General features: G+C 33.8%; 1 protein-coding gene across 1 annotated transcript in view; it reads right to left on the bottom strand.

The window, feature by feature from the left end:
- LOC133321855 (uncharacterized) overlaps window positions 1-4,617 on the bottom strand; it is a 43,603-nt gene extending 38,986 nt beyond the window's left edge. Inside the window, exon 1 of the mRNA XM_061530926.1 lies at window positions 4,525-4,617. Within this exon, the coding sequence (XP_061386910.1) occupies window positions 4,525-4,605 (81 nt within the window). The 5' untranslated portion in view covers window positions 4,606-4,617. The remainder of the gene's footprint in view (window positions 1-4,524) is intronic.
- Between the last annotated feature and the right edge of the window lie 13,598 nt (window positions 4,618-18,215).

The raw sequence follows: 18,215 nt of genomic DNA, 5'->3' as shown, positions 1-18,215 counted from the left end.
ATAAAAAATATGTATTCTTAATGATTACATCGGAGTTTTCATCGTAGATCTATTAAAGGCCTACTATCGATACAAAACCTTCGGATGACCTCTGGCAGTTATTCTTTTTTAATATATAGAAGGCCATTAAAAGATGTTACTTCTAATATCTACACAAGACCTACTTTTGTATATTAAAGACCTCTTGACGGCACTATAAGGATTAAATAATATACACGGTTTATAGAGAATCTTCTGTATGATGTCCTCTAAAATTTTTAGTTTAGATTTTTCCAAGTAAATATACAATTTTTGGAAGGCAAATTGAAGATCTACTATCTATACAAGATACAAGATATTTTCGTAAGACTAATAAATCATTGGAACATCTGTTGAAAGATACTGTCTATGGAAGGCCTCTAAAATGAATTCTTTCTTTCCAAGGTCTTTATAAAAGGTCCATAGCTATTTTTCTGTATAATATGGCAACCTTAAATAGCCTCTAGAAGGTATTCACTCTAAGGTCATATATTTATAGAGTAACCATAAATCGTTTAGATAAAGAGGTTATCTTTATCCTGTTGAATGTGTACTATTTTTGCAAGGCCTACAGATCTTCAGGTTTTCTGCCTAGTAAAGCTATCTAGAATTGTTTCTGTCTATGGAAGACTTGTAGGTGGTCATCTGACTATTGAAGACGTGTAAATAATGGAAGGTCTGTAAAAGGTCCTTCGTTTTTGGGCGGCGCCTTTATAAAATAGGCTGTAGACCTATACCAAATTATAAACACTTTGGTGGAGATATTTGGCTCAAATGGGCCGGGACTTGATCATTTTCTACGTAGATATATGTAGGTCCCCAAAACCACTGTCTGCCTCTTATTGTATCCACTTTGGTTGAAAAAAAAAAATGAAAAAAAATTAAAAAACGTGGAACCTCCTATTTCATTCATATACAATTCATTTGTCAATCGGTGCAAAAGATAATGTCAATCGGACAAACTTAGAGATTTTGGTGTGCCTGAACCGATTTCAACAAAAATTAATTCTAAACCCAATTAGGTACGCAATGCAAAATGTCATAACAATCGGACAAACATTGGGTATTTGGCGCACGATTTAGAAAAATAGACTCACATTGAATGAATGCTGTATGAAAGGTGTTTATCCATCATGATCGCGGAATGACAAATTACAGTCGCTGCGGTGGGAATTGTGCTTAAGGCCATCAAAACATCTATTAAAAGGCTGGACTTTCGGCAGAAAGATTTGCTACCCAATGAAAACTCAAGATAAAAAAATTTGAAAACCTCAAAAAAAAAATAAGAGGTATTATTATATGGGGATTTTACCTGTACTATCATGGACCGATATTGGTAAATTTTTGTAAGAAAGATAAAGAAACATGTGAAGAAATAACTTATTTTCTTCTTGTGTAATACGAATATATCTTAAAAATCTAACCATACAAATATCCATAACATTTCATTTCAAATTGTAATGTGCCGGAATGCGAACGACAGTCTACCAATGTTAACAGCTTAAATGCTGTCAAATATTTGTCATCACAAGTATGCTTGGCCACGAAAGCTATTGACTATGACAACAGAACGACCCATTTAATGATTTATTCGACAATAGACATTATTATCATTTATGACAATCGAATATCGCGTCTACTGTTGACCAAGCAAGCAGAGTACAGTGAGAATTTATAACACCCTAAGGGAATTTCATTGTTTCATCCGGTTCATTATCGTTAAAAAAATGACACAATTGTGTAATACTTTTTTTGCTCAACTAAAACGACAGAGAGTCGGCGATAGAGTTTCTTTTATACATTAACGACATATAGAAACCCTTTGTATCTAAGTTGGAGTTTGTATTAAATTTGTCATATCATTTGCAACACCTCGAAAGTTATAAAGTTAAAGTTATTTATACTATCTATCCTGAATAATAAAGTTGAATAATTTGCTTGTCATTGGGTGTTAAATCTTCCTACCCAAAATGTTAAATATCGGTCCACGTTTTGGTTTACCCCTACAAAGCATTACTTCCAAATATCGGAATTTTAAGGATACTGTATTTTGTTTTCTCCTAGCATTATTTTATCTTGACATAGTCCCCAAATAAGGTCCCGATCGATTTTAAGACTTCTGAATGTCTATTTACCCTCCACCATGAGAATGACAATCAAAATATCTAAAATTATGCATTTGGGGCTCCTAGGAGAAAACTCATGTTATGATAGGACCTTGAACGTACCGAAAAATGCGGGAGAAACTGATGAATGAAATCCTCAAAATATCTAAAAGTGGGGCTACCGTTATATGGGGCTGTAATAAAACGCAGATCAATGTTGATATTTTTTGGTAGTGAGACAGAATACAAAATACCATATTATATCCAATTCTGTGGAAAAGCGTGTCCAAAATTCCTAGAATATTCAATACTGGAGGGTACCGTTATATGGAGGATACCCTGAAACTTGGGTCAATGTTTTTGGTACGAAGATTTGTTACGCAATGAGAACTCAAAATGCCAAACTACAGCCAATTCGAGGGCTACCCTGAAACTTGGGTCATTAAAAAATTTCAGAGCTCTATAATAAATAATACTCAACATATATATACCCTTCATTGCCAAATTAGAATCACTTCGGTTGAGAAATTCACCCTAACAAGTAAAAAGCGTCAGCCAGTGTTTGCCGACAGATTGGCCCCAAGAGTTTGTAACGCTGCGAAATATTGGTCCTAAACCAATCTTATATACTGATCGTCATATCACGACTACCTATGTGTCCTACCTGTCCATTATAATTTGTAAACAGGATACTGGCATGAAAGACGGGTCCTGCTAATGATCTGTTAACATTCTGGACGCTCTAGAGTCCACATTTATTACCCGAACATCACGAAATTTTAAACCGTGGAGTATTTATGTCTTGAGGGATATTTAACAGGGCAAATGGACCCACCGTTTTGTATGAAAAATAACAAAATTTGTATTCTATTACAAAAAGCTAGAGGTCGTCCTATCGAAGACCTGATCTTCTTGTAATAGATCATGAGAGCTTCATATAATGAGACCTGTTATAAGAAGACATCTGTTATATGAAGACCTCGATAAGAAAACCTTCAGGTATTCTTACAACAGAACTTGAGGTCTTCTCATCAAAGACCTTGAGGTGTTCTTTAGCAGAGCTGGAGGTCTCCTCATCGAAGACTTGGTCTTCTCATCGAGGACCTGAAAGTATTTTATATGAGAGCTGGATGTCTTCTTATCGAATACATATTCTCATTAAAGATGTGGAGCCCTTCTTATCGAAAAGAACTTAATGCCTTCATATATGAAAACACCTCAAGTTGAAGATTGATTTTTCAATGAAGGTCCATGGTTTAGTACGACCAACTTATAACGGTTCCAACCGATGTTTCCTATTTTTTAAGCCACTTCATGGTGGAGGATGAATAAATTAAATAACGACCTGGTCCTCCTTATAGGTCCAACATTTTTGTATAATCCCTTCATAACATGTTCATTACATTTGGCCTCCTAACCTCCTTTGAGTTTGCTACCTCAAACACATTGAAAACCAGTAAGGAGAGTAGTAAAGTCGGACGGGGCCAACTACATGATACCCTTCACCACTTTGGGTAAATACAAAAGATGCTCCTATGTACAATATCCCGAAGAAATGACGAAATTAAATGTGTGGACTAAATAGATATTTGAATTTATTTAAAACAACATATACCCATACAATTTTGAAATCTTTGAAAATTTGTATGTTAATCGAACGGACTTGGGTTCTTTGGTGTACCATTTGTATGAAATCGAGCACAATTATGATTGGGAGCTATATCTTAGGTTATTCTAGGTTTAGTTTGGTTAAATCTAAATTAGTTTGGTTAAATCTAAATCTGAACCGATTTTCTCGAAACTTAAGACACACCATTCTAGACTCAATTCAGTAAGTCATGCCAAATTTCGTACAAATTGAAAGGTATATAGGGACTTTGGTGCACCATTTACATTAAATCGGACGAAAATATATATGGGCGCTATATCTAAATCTGAACCGATTTCAATAGGGTTCGTCCTTGGGCCAAATAAATGAGCTGTACCAAATTTGATCCAAATCGGATTATAAATGCTACTTGTACCTTGTTTTCAATTTAACATCAACAGACGGACGGACAGACGTAGACTTAGAAAGTGATTCTATGCATATTCTCAAAAGGAACAATGTGTCTATCTCGTTTCCTTTTGCCTGTTACAAACCTATGCACAAAGACATAATACTCTGTACCACAGTGTGGTGAAGGGTATACAAATGAGCACACTATATGAATGCTATCCTTTGAAGGACATAAAGCGTCGCTTATCCTTTTACAGATTTTTTTATTACCGATTTTATTTTATTAGGCTGACTCAATGAGTCAATGTGTATTTTATTTGTTACTATTATATTGTTGTTGTTGTTGCTATTGTTGTAGTATATATGTAGTATGTCTGAGTGTTCTCACCGCAAAACACTTACCTCATTCTGTGTGGCCTTTTGTTTTGATTTACAACAGCAAAAGGCTTTACGAAGTAGATCGCCGCAATTCAAAACACTCATGTATTAATAAAAAAAAAAATCGTTTTTTTGTACAAAAGTAAAAAAAACAAAGCTTCAATTCTCCAAAATTGAAAACAAACGACTTTTGTACAAAGTTTCGAAACACAGCCGCCACTAATTGTTGAAAAGTAGTCTTTGGAAGTTGTATTAAAACAAAAAAAAAAAAAGTTTGCCAACAATTTGTTGTTGTTTTTTGAGTGTTTTTTCTTAAAAAGGAATGTTGGTAGGAGACGTGAGACAGAGAGTAGATAAATAAAAAAGTATTTGTGCTGACGATGACAAATAAATTTGTTGTCGTTGCTGTCGACGTTTCAGTTAATGTATCTCTCCTTCTTAAGAATAAATATTGGGAATGGCGCCCAACAGGGTGGAAAAGGTTTTTTTTGTTGTTATGAAGGTCCTTTGGATTTTTTTGCAATTTGTTATTTTTGTTGGTGTTGTTGAATATTTTTTGTACTTTTTTTCTCTGTTTTTCTTCTTCTTCTTCTAATTTTAACTATTTAATGCCGATCACACTTTTGTGCGGTCAATATCGTAATTACAAATCACCAAGTGTTAGTTGCCTGAATGTATAATCAGATTCTGAAGGTTATAACGTTTTTTGTTTTCTTGTTGTTGTTGTTTTTATTTATTTATTATTGTTTGATTTTATTGAATTTATTTTGGTCTTGCTTATCGTTTAATGGTTTGTTGGCTTGTATTTAAAAAAAATTGTTGAAATATTTCAAAATTGTTTATTTTTTCGGACTATGATGAACGTGTGTTTTGTTTCTTCTCTTATCGTCGTAAGCCGGACTAATGTTTAGCTTTTTCGAGAAAATGTCATTCAAAAATCATTTATATAAAAAAATTAAATAAATCTGGGACACAGCATGAATCACAGTTAATTTGCCAAGATGTTTACTTTTAATTAAATTTCGAAAATTTTCTATTTAATTTGTAGTCATTCAAAAAAATAAAAACTTGGAGGTTTGTTTGTTCTTTGGAGATTCTTTTTGAGATAAGAATTTTTATTTATTTTTAATAAAAATTAAAAAAATATAATATTAATAAAATTTTAACATCATCACAGTTTGTTGGCCGTTCCGTTTCTATATTTTTTCACTTCCTCACAACCCTTTTCCACGCTTTGGGTCTAACAACAAAATCGATTTTCTTCCGTTCCTAATTTCGTTTTTACGTTTTATTTGCTTCCTTTTTTTGGTATTACGAACTTTTCTTCAGCTGGTTTGCAGGTTAGTGGTTGTTGGGTGGCTGCCCGACAGGCTGTGGGGAATCGAGGAATGTTGGCCGTCTTCTCTTATCTTAAAACAAACGGTTGAGGCATTACATGGGTTCACCGAGCATTTTGAACAGATTTTTTTCTTATTTTTTTCTTTTTCATTCAATTTCTGTTTTGCATTTAATTTTTTTTTTCATTCACCCACCCCGTCAATATTACTTTGGCATCAACAAAACAACAAAAATTATTTTTGGGTTTTATTTCCTCGTTACTTTTGTGCACATTTCATTCAATTTTCTTTTCTACAAGATTTTGATATTTTCACAATTTCTTGTATATATTTTTATTATATTTTTCTTTTTATTTATTTCGCCCTTTGCCCTAGAAAAATAGACGGCATTTATTCCACTTTTTATCAATCAACAAAAAATAATAATAACAGCGGCAACAACGCGTCAACTACACAACAACGATGCGGTGGTGGCGGCGTCAACAGTTTTATTACTCTCGTGGGCTATGTATTTCGTTGTAATCAAACTCGCAACTAAAATGAAATCTTGCTTCTTATTAGAAAATGAATTCCCAATTGGCAAACAACAAAGCTCAACTCAATGTTAGTTGTGTTGACTCACCAACAACATTGCAAAAATTGCTCTCTCTCTCAATCTCTCCCATCTCTATCACTCTCCTCACCAACAAGCAGACGGTGCAATGTTAATTGATTAACATGAATAAAATATCTATTGAACAGCGACATAAAAACAGTGATACAGAGAGGGAGAGAGATAAAGATACAGTAATTGAGAACACTCAATAACAGTGATGCTAATATAGCGTATTTTTTAACATTTAGTGAAGCGTATAACAGTGTGGATTTATTTACAGAACATTTCTACAAACTACTATCGCAGTGTGGATTTTTAAACATTTTTATCAGAACTATCAAAACGTAAAGTTGTTATACCCTACACAACTATGTTGTCAGGGTATTATAGCTTTGTGCAGCCCCAAGAGTTTGCAACGCTGCGAAATATTGGTCCTAAACCCACCTTTAAGTATACCGATCGCCATATCTCGACTAGCTGAGTCGATCTAGACATGTGTGTCCGTCCGTCTGTCCACTATAATTTGTAAACACGATACAGGCCACAGTTATGAACCAATCTTCAAGAAATTTTGCATGTAGGGTGAGTTCTGGCCAATGAAGACCCCTATTGTTTTTGGTAAAGATCGGTTAATATTTAGGGGATGAAATGGACCAAATACTAAATTTTTGTCGGTTTTTCTGGTCGTCCAGAGCCCGGATCGGGCCAAAGAATAAACGTGCCTGTTTTGATAAAGATCGATCAGTATTTAGCGGGTCAAATGGACCCTGACTTTTGTGTGAAAAATTAAAAAAATTGGATTCTATGGCGTATATATTTACTCCTAAAGGACATAGACCCGAGAAGTTGACCTTTAAATTGATACAAATTATATTGTCGTATGTTCTCGGATGTGGGAGTTACACTTAAATATTTACAGATGCTTACGTATTCAGATATTATATAGTAACCCTTACCACACTAGAGGGCGGAAATATAACGCTGATCGATTTGAAATTTTCCATTGGGTTCCAGTTATGGTCAAGGACAGCGCTTGTAATTTTCGGTGATGATCAAATAATAATTTTGGGCTGAAGTGGAACGAATACTTAATTTTTTGCAATTTTAAGAATCCATATATAGGCCACAGTTATAAGCCGATCATCACCATACAACCCACGCTGAAGTCAATCTGGACAAGTAATAAGAAGGGCTGTACTGAATATTAGTAATATTCGGAAAATGTGTCAGTGTATGGAAGATGTGCTGTTGACCTCTAAGGGCAAGAGGGTGCAAATGTCACGGAATATTTCCCAGGCTCGGAATAAACTTATTTAGAAAGTTAGAACTCCGTCGACTATACTGCTCCGCTCACTGGTTAAACAATAATTTATTAAAGGATAGCGTTGTTTGTTTGTTTATATTATATAATATAATTTAAAAACGATCTTAACGTCTATTTTTCAAAAAGAAATCCATTATTTTTATATGAACTGTAGGACTTTATTTAACACGCTTCGTAGAAATCCTCACTGTTTGCAAAAAAACTCTAGTAGTCGATTTTCACAATCCTCCCTAGGAACCAATTTGTTTTTATCATTAAAGAAATATTGCAATGTAAGAAAAATATTATAACGGCTTGTTGCCAAGTCCGGAATGTATGGCAGATGCATTAAAACTTCCCAACCAAACTCCCGAAGTTTCGTTGTCCTGGTGGAATACCACACCTCTCCTATTGTCCAATTCTTGTAAATTGTTTAAAACAGTTTTTTGATCGATTTTTAAAAATGGGTAAAAAGTTTGATTCTTAGGCATAAAATCGTTTTTTTCATATTTTGAAATTTATCTGATTTCCTAAATGTAGATACCCATATTAAAAAAACATTTAATATCAATGCGGGTGGCAAACCTTTTTAGCTGGCGAATTTTTAAGCCAGCTGTTTGAAAGTCATTTTGTTTTGGTACAACTGGCGGTAAAGATCAGCTAAGTTCGAGTGCTTGTGATTTGACAAAATTGAAAAAAAAATAAAATGTGTAATTATGGAAAACGTTATGCAGGTATGTAAAATTAAGACGAGATGCCCTTTTTGTCATAATTGTCTTTTTTTGTAATACTGTAAAATGTTTTCTTTATGTATAACTATATATAAAATCTATAAATTTTAGTTGAGTTCCGTGGAGTGTAACTTGTGAATGGCAAACCATTGCAAAATGGTATAAATGACAAGTTATTAACAAAAGCATTTGCCAAAGTGCGACCGTAAATTAGAGCGATTTAAAACTAAACATTCAAAATGGCTTAGCAAAAGTATAATTATAGTAATAAAATTATGAAGATGCTGGACCTATGCTAAAAAGGAAATTAGCCTCCAAAGTTGCTTCACAAAATAAACATGCAACGCCGTTGCTAGTCCATGCTGCTACGGTTTCAGCCAAAAAATCCAACTACAGAGACATGGCCTTTGTTTTGAATAAAGCAGGCAGTAATGGAAATATAGCCGAAATAAGGAACAAACTTTTTGCTGTTAATCCAACACCTGTTTCTGTGGATAACGCATTAACATTTTTAATAGACAATATATTCACAACTGTGCATAAACATGAAACAACACATCAAGAAAACCAAATTTCTCTTCAATAGCTTTATAAACAAAAAAAGTTGGGGCAAATCGGCCAGATCGGCTATATGGTAGCTATATGAAATTGTGCCCAAAATAATATGAAAATTGGTAGGTCATCTTGGGAGTATATAAGCAGATGGCTATGTAACAGCTATAAGAAATTGAGCCCCAAATCATATGAAAATTGGTAGTTTATCCCAAAATAAACGTAAAACCCCATAGTGCGACGGCCAACATCGATCATATTTTAACGACATTTCCGACGATCGAGGTACATCTTTAACATAAAAAATTCCAGGACGGAATCTACGAAACCAAAATTGCACATAATTGCCTGTTACAGCATCGGAACCTGCCGAAAAAATAATAGATTTCTTTTTCCCCAACATAATATATATTTTACAATTTTTAAACCCTCCACCATAAAGTAAAGTGTATATTAAATTTGTCATTTCGATTGCAACACCTCGAAATATTCAAAGTATATATTTTCTTGATCAGAATTAAATTACATGTCGATTTACGCATGTTTTGAAATCATGATAGAAATGGCACTATTTAAGATGCGAGTTCTGCAGAGGCATTGCTAGTATTCCTAGGAAGTTTGGTATTGAAAATGAGTTATATAACGGTACCCCAAAATACGATGTAATTTGGTATTATTGGATCTCACTACAGTAGATATCGGATATAAGAAACTCAAAAAAGCCGGAGATTTCTTATTATCGGATATAAGAAAGTATATGCTCGGTGTTTCTGATAATTTTTCTTATATGCGATTTTTTTATATGAGATGTGCTTATATCCGATATTTACTGTATAACAAAAGAAAAATGCGTACTTAACATTATTAATATAATAATCGATAATAATTTCTGGGCAGCCCCATTAATTTTCTATAAATGTAATGTCATCCTCATGGTGGAGGATATAAAAATTTCGACCGGGTCTATGACTAACAAAGCTGTTATTGCCCTAAAAAGAATTATCATGCGCCGATCGTTATAACCATTTTGTATCCGAAATCGCCGACATTTTACACGGGAAGTGCATATGCGGAATGAAAAAACATTTGTATGCATGATGTTTTCTCTCGCAAAACCACTGAGCGGAGCAGCATAGTCGGACGGGCCGACCATATGATACCGTATACAACTAACACTTAAATCTGACTTTCTTTTTCGGTATTTATACCTTCTGTCTTACCCTAAGCATTTAAATGATAATATTAAAAAGTTCTTATTTTACACAATAATGTCTTGGCTCATTTGGCCCGCTAAATATTGACCGAACATGATCAAAACAACCATTGTCAATAGTTGACCAGATTCCCTACCAGTGTAAAATGTGTGATGTTCGGTTTATATGTTCGGCTCTGGACAGACTACAAAACCTGACAAAAATTGTTTTCGGTCCATTTCAGCCCATACATATCATCCCTATACCTTGCCCCGAACCGAAACTTCATGTAAAATTCCACAGCAAGCTGTTCTATATTTCCACACTCTAGTGTGGTAATTAAAAGAGTACGTAGACGCCTGTAAATATTTAATTTTAAATCCAAGATCCGAGTACATACATCACTATAATTGGTATCAATTTAAAGGTCAACAACTCCTCTTGGATATACTTTCAACTTATGGGGTCTACGTTTTTCAGTAATGACTATATACGCTACAGAATGCAAATTTTGCAATTTTCACACAAAAGTCTGCGTCCATTTGAATCGTTAAATATTGACCAATTATTATGAAAAGAACCATGTTTGTTCCTTGGACAAATCCCTTTCTCCGTGTAAACACACAAAACTAGAATGACTGATTCAGTGTAATGATTAGATAATAATTAAAATAATGACCCAGACAGTCAACTAAAATACATTCTTTAAATACAATATTCATCAAAGTCTAGTAGCCGCATGCTTTCTACGAATTTTTACATCGTTTTCAATTAACATCGTTTTGTTGATGACACGGCTTCTATTAACAATTTTCAATTTAATCTACAATACTGACCTACTACATTTAGTAGTATATTTACATTCGACTATTTTTTGGGACACTGTTCTTTGATTTTCACGAAAGTAATGTAGGTTACGACCGCTCTAGTTTTGACAGATTAACATTAATACACATCGATTGGTATATTATCCCCTTTTCATTGGCAGAGAGTAGTTATATTGTTCTGTTACTCTCCAACTCTCATGTTACTTATCTGTTACCGTTATCTTTTGTTTAAAAGTTAAACAGTAATGTTATCTATCCTCGCTGAGTGCTTCAGTCAAAATGTAAAGTTAACATTGTACACAATGTAGTGACAGAGTTGCCACACAAACATCAAAGATTTGGGAAATGAATTAAAAAATAAAATAGTTAATTGAAGGCTTATTAGGGCTTTATTAGGGAAAATTTATGAGTGGGCGTCCAATCATCCTAATGGAAACATCTAGATAAAACAAGGTCAAAAAACACGCCAAGTTCAATCAAATTATATCTAAATCTGCAGATTAGCATTAATTAATCTACGCAAATTGCATAAAGTCTCACGAAAATAATCTGAAAGCTATACTCTTTTATGGAAAAATGCTAGCGCTGTGACCCAGTACTACGAAAAACTATTAAAAATTTACTAAGGAAGAAATTTCTTATAGAAATGTTTCAAAGTTGCTTAGAATTAAAGAAATAAGCAGTAGAAAAGAAATATTTAAACCTGTAGTAAAACAAGGAGTCATTCAATGTGTAAAAAATTATCCATTAATTACATCGAGACAGATAAAAAGATAAAGACAGATAAAAAATATTTAAACATAAACATTGAGTCATCTACAATCCGAAAAAACCAAAAAAATATTCATTGATCGGATGAGACAAAAATCAATTAATTTAACTCAGGTAAACGTATCCATACTGTAAGAAGACCAATTAATATGGAATACAAAGCACGGCAGTGGTAACATTAGTGTTTGGGGATAATTTTCTATGGTATTGGGTCGCTGCATACGGGATGTTATGAAAGAAACAGATTATTTATTTACAAAATTGTATGCTTCCGTTTGCAGAAGAAAACCACCAAGATATTGGTTGCGAATAAGAATATAAATTTATAGAGAATTTGTGTAAGAATGACTCTATGCCCCGGCCATGCCAAGCAGATTTAAAAAATAAAGGAATCTAAACAAAATATTAACCAATGATAACACAAAGTGTCCTCATTTGATTCACAGGATACATTTGTATTTAAAGTTTATTTTTATTTTAATTTGTAAAATAATCTAAATTTGAACGCACATTTTCTTTAAATGCATTTTTTATACTCTCAGCATTGTGGCTAATGAGGGTATATACACTTTGATACGACAAAAAATATTCCTCATCGAAATATTGGTTTTAGACCCCATATGTCTTTGGACCAAATCCGTTTGAGACAAATTGACAATTTGAGTTGATTTACGACGGGCATGCCGTCTGTATGTCCGGCTGGTGAGCACTATAACTCCCAAAGGTAACCGATTTCATCCAAACTTTCGGCTGGTGGGGGCGTTCTTAGGGCTACGTACATTTTTAGGTAGCATTATCTTAGATATACAAATTGGCGGTATATTAGTTATTATCATCGGCAGCAATTATCCGTTCAAATTAGTTTATAAAAAAACAAATTCAACGAAGTTTTTTAATCAATGAAAGGAATATCCTTTCATATAAAATTTCAGCTAAAGTTCTTTTAAAATTGTACGGCAGCGATATACAAATTGGCGGTATATTAGTTATTATCGTCGGCAGCAATTATCCGTTTAAATTATTTTATAAAACAAATTCAAATTTCATATAAAATTTCAGAGAAAGTTTTTTTTAATTGTACGGCAGCAAAAGTACTTTTATAATTTTTTTGCATTTCATTACAAAATTCAGCGAAAATTCTTTAAGATTTCCAATTTAGATATTCTCGACTGTTCGTTTCAAACTCCCGGTCTTCTTGACTGTTCGTTTGAAACTCTACTTCTTGAATGCCCTTTTTCCAATATTTTCACCAGCACAAATTTATTTTTTTTACTCTAAAATGCACGCGATTTTTTGATTCCAAAATGTTTTCCTATTTTTATAACTAAACCATTTTCATTCGAACACTTAATACTTTAATACATTTAAAAAAGGTATATTTACGGAAAACCCAATGTTTTTGTTGTCGGGTAAACCATATTTCTAATAGCAATTTCATTTCCTCCCAAGACACTACCAATTACATCACAATTACTCCTAATTTGATTTAAAGATTTCAATTCTATATAGAATTGTTCTTAATTCGGATGAATTTTCCACACACCCTAGCATAACATGTTTTAATTCTGCATTCAAATTTTTGAACACTTTTGTTTTCAGATTTTGATATAAATCATTTTTTATTCTGATGTTTTTCTTTGACTGGAAAAGATTTTTAAATTTTGAGGAGTTGTTTCATAATGAAATAACTCCCCAAATTTTAAAATGGAATATATCCCCAAGTTGTTTTTGTTTTGTGAATAAAAAATTGGGGACTTATTTTATAGCGCTAATCATATACCTCATATAAAGCGAATAATAAAACCATAGCCTGATGGTATATATCTGTCCCCGAATGATACTTTCTTACTTCTTAATTTTAATACACTAATTTTATTTCGTTTACTTCATTAAGTATATCTTTGAAAAAAACGCCACATTGGCATTACTGTATGTGCATCCCAATTGTTCATTACTCTCGCTGTTAACCAATAAAAAATTCTCTCACATAGAGAGCTTTTTCATAAACAATGTAAACAATGCATATAACGGCAACAACTAAACTTGACAACCAACTGTTCGATTAGCCCACAGAACAGCTGCTTGTTGATGACATCTTTGCCTGCTACTAACATTCTACTAAATTTAGTACAACGACGAATTAAATACGAAAAGTGAAATGTCAGAAAAAAGTCATATCATATGAGAATGGGGGTTATTGGCAAAAAAAAAAAAAACAAAAACAACCATAAAAAATAATGAGATAAAAACATAAGAATGAAAATAAGGGACAAATAAGAAAACACACACACAAACATACACAGAGATACCCAGAGATAATTGGGTATCTTTTACAAAAAGAACCCACCACCAACTAACTATTGGGCAAAAAAAGCCAATAAAAACAAAAACAGCAACAACAACAATAAACTTGTCAGCTATCGATTAAATTTGGAACAAAAGAGGAACTTTTCCTAGTTTCATATATTCGAACTTAAATTAAATTATTACAACAAAAAATTATGCTTACATCATCCTCAAAGCCATCAATGATTTCAATTTCCTCCGGCTCGAAATAATTTTCACGAAAATCGGCATTCATTCGCTCCCCCAATAGGAAATCCTCGGTGACACTGCTGCTGGCTGCCGTATTCGATTTGATTCCAAACGAATCGATAACCTCAAAAACTTCTGAGGATGCCTCAATGGCAGCAAAATCAATTCCAGCTCGTTGCATTTTTATTCCACAGCTTGGTGTTGTTGTTGTTCTCGATGTCTTTGTTGTTGTGGCTGTTGCACTTCTTAAATTAATATTGTCGACTTCTTCCACTCGCTCTTCTTGATTTGTCACACAAAAATTGGCACTTGTTGTAGATTTTTTTGTTATTGTTGTTGTTGCTGCGTCGTCTATTTTATTAGCGGTATTCTCGACAATAACATTCGAATTTTCACTTATCCCGGCCAGTCGTCGTCGACAGTAGTAATCCAAATGGAAATCACGCAAATACTGATGGTACAGCAGTAACCGCTTTCTGTATTTCAGATACTTTAGGGTTCTTTGGTAGTCGCAGTTACAACGCTGGAAGGCATGTGTAAAGACGTACAGATCGTTTAGTGCACTGCACAGGCAGTAGATTAAAGCTGCCATAATTGTCAATGGGTAGGAAGGCGACGAAAACGGAGAAGATAAAAAGCAATAGGCGAAGAGAGCAAAAATGCGGCTGACGTCGTCGTCTGTGATTACGTTTTATTTATTTTTGTTTGGTTTCCTTTTTGTGCGATGTTTTTATCAATCTTTTTTTCTTTGTACACTTTAATTCACAAATTTGCACCACCATCCCATCACCATTTAGTTAACACATTCTCTTTTTGATTTCAAATATTTGTGTGCATGTTTGTAGTGTTATTATTATTGTTTTTGTGCTATGCTGTTGTTGTTGGACCACTATCATTGAAATGTTAGACGAAACACAGTATCTGTGCGAAATATTGTGTAGCATACATTTAGGCATTTGATATTGAAGAAGTCAGTTGGTTGTGATTTAATTTACTTGTAGAATTTATTCCCTTAAGGGAACCCACCCATTCTCGATTTTAATTTTTCAAGATTTTCAACGGGCTGGTAAATCAATACCAATGCTTGTTAAGGTTTGTAACTTTGCACATATATATTCGAAGATTTAAAAGAGAAGAAAAATAATTTACAACATTTTTTGTTATTGCTTTGTTGTTGTTTTTTTGTAATTAAAGAAAAGTCCTTATTTTTGATGGCGGGCATGATAACTCCTCACTGGAACATCGGAATCCGAAAATTCCAACGGTGTTAGAAAGAGTACATGTCTGGCTCTCGTATGAACTAGGATTATTGATTATGGCGGACCTTTGAAAAAATATTTTTGGAAAATCGCCGATTTTTGACCAAAAACCAAGTTAAAAAATAAGGAAGATCTTCACCGATTGGCTTTTTCCTAGTTCATACGATAGCTATACACTCACAGAGAATCTTGTAAATGTTTGGAATCGATTGGGTTATTAGTTTTTGAGTTATCGTGCCCACCATTCGCAAAAGAGAAAAATGCGTTTAAAGTTTGAGAAGCCCTTTAACCGTCACAATAAATCGGCTATATCTTCAAGAGTTCTTGAGATTTTCATTTCACTTGATTTTCACGTTATCCAAGCAAATTGACTGTAATTGTTATTTGGGTTTCTCATCAGGGTACAAATCTTCCTCCAATTTATATGATTCTATGGACAATTCTGAGTAACTTTGGTGAAGGACTCGACTCTCCCATATACCATCATTTTGATTCAAAAATAGATTTTTTTCATGTGTATATGGGGTGGAGAAATTAATTTCTGATCTTGATTTTTCCTATGATCACCGCCATTTTAACTATTTTTTGTCTATAATACGATCAATAAATCATCTAAAAAACTGTACCCGAGCAGTTCTAGTGTGAACATACGGCCACAGCCCAAAAATTGATCCTGTCGATCCTGATAAGAAAAAAGGATACAAATCAAATTTTTGAATTCAGTGGCTCACAATGTAGGGACGCTGAAAGTTTCGTCTCACAATTCGAAAAAAATAATTACAGCACTATTCGGGTTAAGTCGTTGTGTAGAAGTCAAAGTGTAAGAAAAACAAGTGTTCCTAGAAAATTGGGTACATTGATTGAAAAGTATCAAATCGAAACTAAACATCAACAAATCGCCACATTTAGAATGTTCGTGCAATCTACAAAATGATTGTTTTACATCGGAAAATGTCAATGTGACTTGAAGGCAGCATTATGCTCATGTGTATTGATTCCAGATCATTTGAAAGATCATATACGGGATTAAAATAATGTCAGAAGATTGACGATACTGGAATTCGTGGCAGAAGTTGAAGAGCCAGCACCAACGTCAACAATAATACCAACAAGTGTTGAAGAGACCCATTCAATATATGCAAAAAGGACTGATGCAGATGGGCCAAGTTCAAGTCTACAAGATGCTCCGCCAATGATACGCGGACCGTACACTCCCAGATACGATGATTCGAACTTCGCTGCGATGTGTGATCGATTTGGTTTGTCTTATAGAATAGCAGCAGCACTCGCAAGTTCTCATATATAAGACATTGAAGATGCAAGTGGCAATCCTACCATCATGGATTATGCGTCGGGAAAAAGCAGAATGCTGAGAAGGATTGCTTCGTAAGCAGTATGATGCATCCAATTTAATAGAATTTTCATTCGACGGCCGAAAAAATGATGCTTTAACAATGGAAAAAATCACTGCACCTCAACGAGCGGCCATTTCGTCATTTGTGTAGCACTTTGGACAGATCATTGACCAGTGACCACAAACAACAACCGGAACGTTGGGCAAACAAATTGAAAATGTGAACATCTTCCGGTATGTATCATTTATCATTTTTCTTATCGATTTTTCCATTATTAAATGGTAAAATTTAATTTAATACATACTTGAGAACATGCCACCGGATTTAGATCCATTTCAATTATCCACCGATTCAAAGTACCTATACAAAATGGCCAATGCAATTTCGAATGATGTTGTTTCTGCGGATTAGTCTCACATTAAACCAGGACCAATAGCACACTCACGTTGGTTCACCAAGGCGAATAGATTGTTGCGGTTCTATGTTTCAACTGAAAATCCATCAAGGAATTTGAAAATTCTTGCAACATACATAATAAGTGTGTATGTGCCGATGAACTTCAACATCAAGTACTATAATTCGGTGGTCTTCGGTAGTGTATAATTTTACAAATTCATTCGTTGGACACAATATTGTCATAGGTACCCAAGTCTGCATTCCCTGGAAAGTGGCAACATTTGACAAAAGATCCAGAGTAACTGAGAGTGAAGCGTCAGATACGCTCACATACACTTACTCTGCTCTATGCTGAAAGTTTCATCAACCATCCTTTAATATTACTTTCCAAAATCTCGTCCATGCATTAACAACTAAGCATATCTGATGACCTACGTTTAGTTTACACTTATAATATTAACATTCAAAGATCGATCATAATTTTCGGAACTAGCCGAAATTTCCAACCTGAGTTCTTGTAGTAGTGATATTTTGTAATCCCCACGTTGAATTTTAACATGGTGTAGGTACCATATAAAAGTCCCAATCAAATGTTCGGTCAACTTAAGAACTTGTTTCTTGTTCTTTTTTAACCACCATGCCGCAATATTTTGCCAGATACTGTATTACAAAACTAATATTTTTTTGTTTTGGGTTAAACAGCTGAATTGGTTTTATGAGAGATATTGTAAATCTCATTCAATTTTGTGTGAAACTTGTATTAACGTTATATATCTCTCTCTTTTAGAAGCTTAGATAATTGCTTGTATCTGTCAGTTTGTTTTGGTTTCGAGCATGTGAGAAAATAGAGAGTATTATTCT

This window comes from Musca vetustissima, unplaced genomic scaffold, assembly GCF_032173495.1.
Source record: "Musca vetustissima isolate MV318-11 ecotype Yass unplaced genomic scaffold, APGP_CSIRO_Mvet_v1 utg23410, whole genome shotgun sequence".
NCBI lineage: Eukaryota > Metazoa > Arthropoda > Insecta > Diptera > Muscidae > Musca > Musca vetustissima.
Note: the sequence above shows the minus strand (reverse complement) of the source record. Positions and strands in the feature narration are given on the sequence as shown.